Raw genomic sequence first — 6,000 nt, forward strand, 5'->3', positions numbered from 1 at the left:
CAGAGCATGCCTGGGAGTTGGGTGAAAGAAGTAGAAGTAGAAGTAGGAAGGAATCCAAGACAGAAGACCATTTAACTGAAAGCCTCTTATAGCAGGGGCCATGAAAAACGTGCCACGGACCATGAAATCTGGTTTCTCTTTCCCGTCAAAAGTGGTCTTTTGTGTCCTTTTACCCTATACTACACAGATTTCATTGGGGAGAATAGCATTTCTCAAACTGGGGGTCCTGACGCAGAAGGGAGTCACAAGGTTATTTTAGGGGGATTCCGGTATTGCAACCCTTACTTCTGCACTGCCTTCAGAGCTGGGCGGCCAGAAAGTGGCAGTTATTCGCCAGGCGCCCAGCTCTCAAGGCAGCACCCCACCAGCTACTGTACAGAAGTAAGGGTGGCAATACCATACCCTGCCATCCTTACTTCTGCATAGCTGCTGGCAACAGCTCTGCCTTCAGAGCTGGGCTCCTGGCCTGCAGCCGCTGCTCTCCAGCCGCCCAGGGGCAGCACAGAAGTAAGGGTAGCAATAACCCTACAATAACCTTGCGACCCCCCACTTAATTATTTTTGGGATCAGGACCCCTATAATTACAACACCATGAAATTTCAGATTTAAATAGTTGAAATCATGAAATTTAGGATTTTTTAAATCCCCTGACCGTGTAGTTCACCAAAATGGACCGTGAATTTGGTAGAGCCCTCCTTATAGCATGCCCCATGCCGTCTCCTGACCTACTTCCTCCTTTCCCACTCCAGCTCCCTTCCCTCACCAACTCCATTTCGGTTTTCACACCCCTAGCCCCACACAGGACCTGATCTCTTGCCCCACAGTCCCTTAGTTTACCCTCCTGGATGCAGTCATCCCTCCTCCTGCCTCCACCTTTCTGAGACACTGGATATAGCCACTTTGTCAGGGCTTTGCAGCTAGGAAATGGGGCAAGCAGAGTATGGAGGGGTCTAAGACGTGTACTTTTAAACATCTCCCCTTCTCCCAGCAAAGACAAAAATTATCTGAGCCTCTCAAGGAGAGTAGATAAAGAGCAGAACCACACTACATAGTGCCTCAGTTCTCCCCTTCCTCCCCATAAAAATCTGAAAAGTGGGGATAACAACCTGCTTCTTTCACAGGCTGCTGTAGCACTAATTTACTTTTAAGTCTCTGGATGAGAGAAGTGCCAAGTACAACATTCAGGCATTTTGTGTGACATAATGCCCAGCTTTATCATTATGGGCCACATGTCATAATTACAAACTGAGGCTCTCAGCCATGGTTATTCTAGGACTGTTGCTTTCAACAATACATTAAACTACTACATGAGATGGCTGACTCTGCTTTTATATCCATTGAAGTTCTTATCAAACAGTATATGTGACCTAATGCAGTAACTGAAATAAATGGAAGCAGGTGACTGCATACTTAGCTATACATTTGACATTAGGATGTGTACATATGACTGTAGCATTAAGTAAGTGATGTAAACATTGATTAGCAATATCTTTGACTACAACATTTGTTTGCAAACTGGGTAAGTTGACTAAAGATTTTTCTGGACTCATTTGAGCATCCGCTATCAAGACTGAACAGTTAGTTTGGGGCTTTGTTCAGTGAAGTTTGTCAAAACAAAAAGCTTAAGTTACAGGGACAATTGTCAGAATCCAAAATGAGGGACAAGACAGCAGCAGAGAAATAAGCTCAACAACATGGGAATGATTTCCTTACAACAAATAAAAAGTTTACAGCCTCAGCTTCATGACTATTACTGTAAATAGTTTACAGCAGAAACAGCAAAAAAATCAGCTTCATGACAAAAGCATTTTCTCTAAAATGGATAGAGATTATTAAGCAGTTTAGGTCAGAGTGTAGGCATTTTCGTTACAATATAGCAGTCAATATTTGAATACATAAAAGGCCTAACATTTTTCACTTTTAGAATTTATCCTCTTCAGTGCCATCTTACTGTTGGCATTAAGAGCATCCACAGGAAAGCTAGTACACCAGCACATCTCCTTCTTCACATTTGTTTCCTCATCTTTTATGGCCATACACTCACTCAGCACCCCTCCCACCCTCTACTCCAACACCTATTTTCTCTTGGTGCAGCCAGGGAAGGACTATGGGACATGCTAAACCCAGATCTCCAGTGCCAGGGTAGAACGCAGCCTGGATAGCGCAGGCAGAGATACCATGCTGCTCTACAGGCCTCCAGCACCCCCCGCTCCCTGTAGAAAGACCCAGCATCCAGACTGAAGTGCCGCTCCCTGCTGCTTTCCTGTCCACAGCTTCCCCTCCCAGTCCACAGCACTGGGACACTGCCAGGGGCTCCCCAGTTGGGCAAGGATTGGGCATCTCAGTCCATTATTACCTGAGAGAGAAGATCACTGGCCACAGGCAGGTTTGCAGGAACGCAGCCAGGGAAGAAAGCACTGAGGTTGGATGGACCTCTCCCTGAGCTCTCTGGGCAAGTCGCAGTGCTTCCTTCCTTAGTTGCAACCTAACATATCTGCCTACAACTGGGGTCTATCTTCCAAAAAAAAAAAAAAAAAAAAAAAAACAGTTGTCTATATGCAGCATGTCAGTTGCTAATGTCTGAATCCCATTAACATTGTAGTCAATCAGATAGGATTGGTTCTCAGGAAAGTGCTGCTGATAACCAAAAGACGCCTTGTCAGGATTGGTAGCATCCCTTGTTGTTCTTGTGACAACTTTCTCTGGTGAGTATTTTTTTTTTTAAGTGTTTCTAATAAGCATTTTGAACGCTGTGAAATGTAAGAAGCCCCATTGTAGTTGTTCCTAAAAATTCTACACCATTCATCTTCATTAAAACTGTTGCTGAACAAGTGTTTTAAACAGTTAACTTGCTTGTTTTTTTAAAGAATCACATGCTATGGAAATGTAGCTATTAATTAATACAATAATTATGTTTAAGCTACATGCCTATTGTATACTCTAATAAAGGGTGGGAAAGAAAAATTGCCAATCACATTGTAAGAGAAGCTCTGGTATCACACAAAGCTACTCTTGGGTTAGTATGTACCTATATGAATTGTGGTCAGGGAACCAGTTGTCCTAATAAATTCAGCAGATATAGCTTACACAGTTATGATTTTTAGCAAAGTCTGAAGGTGTAATGTTATAGACTATTTAGTAGCTAAAACCCCACCCTGTCACACAGGTGTGCCAGTTGGGCTAAATACTCCATCATCTATGTAGTCTCCCTACTACAATCAAATTGTTACATGCAAATTAGCTGTAAAGTCAATGTGGTGATTAGTTTAGTTACCCATCTCTGATATCACAATGGTCTAGGACGCTTGAAGCATTGATACTTGAGTACCCCCACACAAGTCAAAATGGCTGATGCTTAAATTGTAGGATAACAAACTTCAAAACCCAGTGAGGATTGTTGAAAATATCACCAGGTTCAAAGAGCCCTGAACCATGCTTATAGCTCTGTCCATCACTTCACACTCACTCAGACTTTACAAGTATCAGAGGGGCAATCCTGGAATCTTATTCCAGATACCTATTGGCCAGAGGCATGGCAGGGCCGCCCAGAGGATTCAGGGGGTCTGGGGTCTTCGGCGGCAGGGGGCCCCCGCCACCAAATTGCCGCCGAAGACCCAGCACTTTGGCGGCGGGTCTCCAGGACCTCTCTCTTATCCTTCCCTATGTCATTGGTACCTACATGTACCACAACCACCAGCTCCTCCCCAGCACTACACATAAGCCTATGTAGATGACTTGAGAGATCTGCAACCTTTGCACCTGGCATGCAAGTCACCATGCACTTCTCCCAGTCATCGCATACCCAGCTATCTATGTTTCTAATGATCAAATTGCCCATTACTAATACCCGGCTCTTCCTAATAACTGGAGTTCCCTCCCCCAGAGAGGGATGGAAACATTTCCATGGGTTACTAAGCCGCTAGAAGGATACGCAGACAAAGGTCAAGCCCGTACACCAACAAAGCAGACTGCCCGAGGGCACAGGAATCTGGCTCAGGCTGTCACGCTGGGAGCAGGGAGCCCTCTGGAGACACAGCCCTGGGGGCCCATTCCCCAGGACTCGGCTCCCCCCCCCAAGCTATCTAGTTACCGCAGCGCAGGAATGTCAAATGACAGCAACCAGACAAGGGGCCAAACCGGGGACACCAGGCCCTAAGTGCCACCCGCTGCCACGGGCCCAGGAGCAGAGGGGCCACCGGGCGGCGCTTCGGCTGCACTGGGCGGCCTTCGCATCCCACCTTGATGCCACTAAGGAGACGCTAACAACACCCCCCGGGGCGCACAGCTGAACCGCACCCCCCCCCCCACCAGCTGCGCAGGGGCCTCGGCAGGATCGCGATGGGAACCGGCCCCCGAGCCATCTCCCCGGCTCCCCCAGGCCGACCCCTCCCCACACAAAAAAGGAAACACCTGGGCTCTCGAGCACGGTCCCCCCAGGAGTCACTTACACAACCGCTCGGGAAATCATCCACGACACCATCTTGGCCGAGGCAGCTGCCGCCTCTCGCCACCAACGGCAGCGGGACTCCAGACCCCAGAGCCCGGCACTAAATGGCTCCACTCCCCCCTACTCCTTCCTCCCTGGCCCTGCAGCCCCGCCCACTCCACTCCGAGCCTCGGAACAGGCTACGCCTCTAAGACGTGATTGGCTGCAGCACAAGGTGCTGCCCCTACGCTAGTTGGGTTGCGCAGGCGCTGTGCTCACGTCCGAGGGCCCTTGATATAGCGAGCGCATGCGCCTAGCTCTCTCTGGGCGGGGCTGGGTCTCCTCTGGCCTTAGTCTGCGGAGGTTCCCACCAAGAGCAGGGGGTAACAGCTCTTCCGCCTGCCTGGCCGGGGTCTGGAACCCCGCACTGTTCAGCGGGCGGTTGGCACCTCGGGTTTGCTCATTTGTCTTTACAGCCCCCAGCACAGAACAGAGTCGGGGGAGGCAGGGCCACGCGGGGGAGGGGATCAGTCTTTCTCCCAGGAACACAGATACAACAGCAGCTGCCTTATAGTCCCAGTGAAGGGGTCCTGGTTGGGGGAGTGGGAGGCAGGTCTAATCAAAGGCTAATAACGGGCATCTCTAGCTACCTGCCTGTGAACTGGCCAAGTGTCACCACAGGGCAAACTTAAAACTGATTTTTTTCAACACCATAAATTACTTCTCCAGCTAGCCGGTTCTAGTGCAAGAAAGGACAGACTAGTAACAATTTAACTCAGCTATGGTGACTCAACCATCGAGTTATAGCACAAACTAGCTAATTCCTCTTTAACATAGTGTTAGACTGAGACATAAAATGCACACACAAGTGAGATTATTTCAGCTTGTCCGGAAGAAGCCTAAAACTATCTGAAGGGCTCCTGTAGTACCAAGGAGCAACTGAGGACATAGATAGGACAAAGGAGCTAAATCACTTCCTTGCATCAGTCTTCAAAGGATAAAGATATCTACCCCACTGTGACCCTTTTACAGGTAATAAAGAGGAGGTACTGTCACAAAATAAACATGTCAAAACAGGGAGGGTGCTGGAACAAACTCATGAAACAGCAAAGTCACCAGCTGTTAATCCAAGAGGACTGAAGGCTTTCAAGTAAGCCTAAAATGTAGGCCACTGAGTTTAGCTTTAGTACTAGCAAAGTTGGCTGAAACAGTAAATTATTAAAAAAAAAAAAAAAACTATATGATATGCCCTAACAATTACAGTTCCTGTAAAAGAAAATCGTACCTCCAGTCAACATGCTCAAATAATTGTAGTAATTAAAATAGTGCAGTGGGGTCCAAACTTTTCCTGTTATGCCCCCCCCCCCCCCCGTTACCACTAGTGGAATCTGTCCGTGTCCCCCCTCCCCCCATTACTGCACCGCCAAGGCTTCCTCAGCAGAGGAACTTGGGGCAGAACTGGGGGTGGGGGAGAAGCTGGGGCTAGAGGTGGAGCTGCCCTGGGGACAGAGAAGGAATGAGGGCAGAGCTGGGACCAGAGATGGGTGTCGCTCCCTTCCCGCCCGCCATGGGGG

At 48.3% G+C, this 6,000-nt stretch overlaps 1 protein-coding gene across 1 annotated transcript in view; it reads right to left on the bottom strand.

The window, feature by feature from the left end:
• The window catches only part of REEP3 (receptor accessory protein 3), a 69,572-nt gene extending 64,984 nt beyond the window's left edge, over positions 1–4,588 (bottom strand). Inside the window, exon 1 of the mRNA XM_065407908.1 lies at positions 4,449–4,588. Within this exon, the coding sequence (XP_065263980.1) occupies positions 4,449–4,480 (32 nt within the window). The 5' untranslated portion in view covers positions 4,481–4,588. The remainder of the gene's footprint in view (positions 1–4,448) is intronic.
• Between the last annotated feature and the right edge of the window lie 1,412 nt (positions 4,589–6,000).

This window comes from Emys orbicularis, chromosome 7 (assembly GCF_028017835.1).
Source record: "Emys orbicularis isolate rEmyOrb1 chromosome 7, rEmyOrb1.hap1, whole genome shotgun sequence".
In the NCBI taxonomy this organism is placed as follows: domain Eukaryota; kingdom Metazoa; phylum Chordata; order Testudines; family Emydidae; genus Emys; species Emys orbicularis.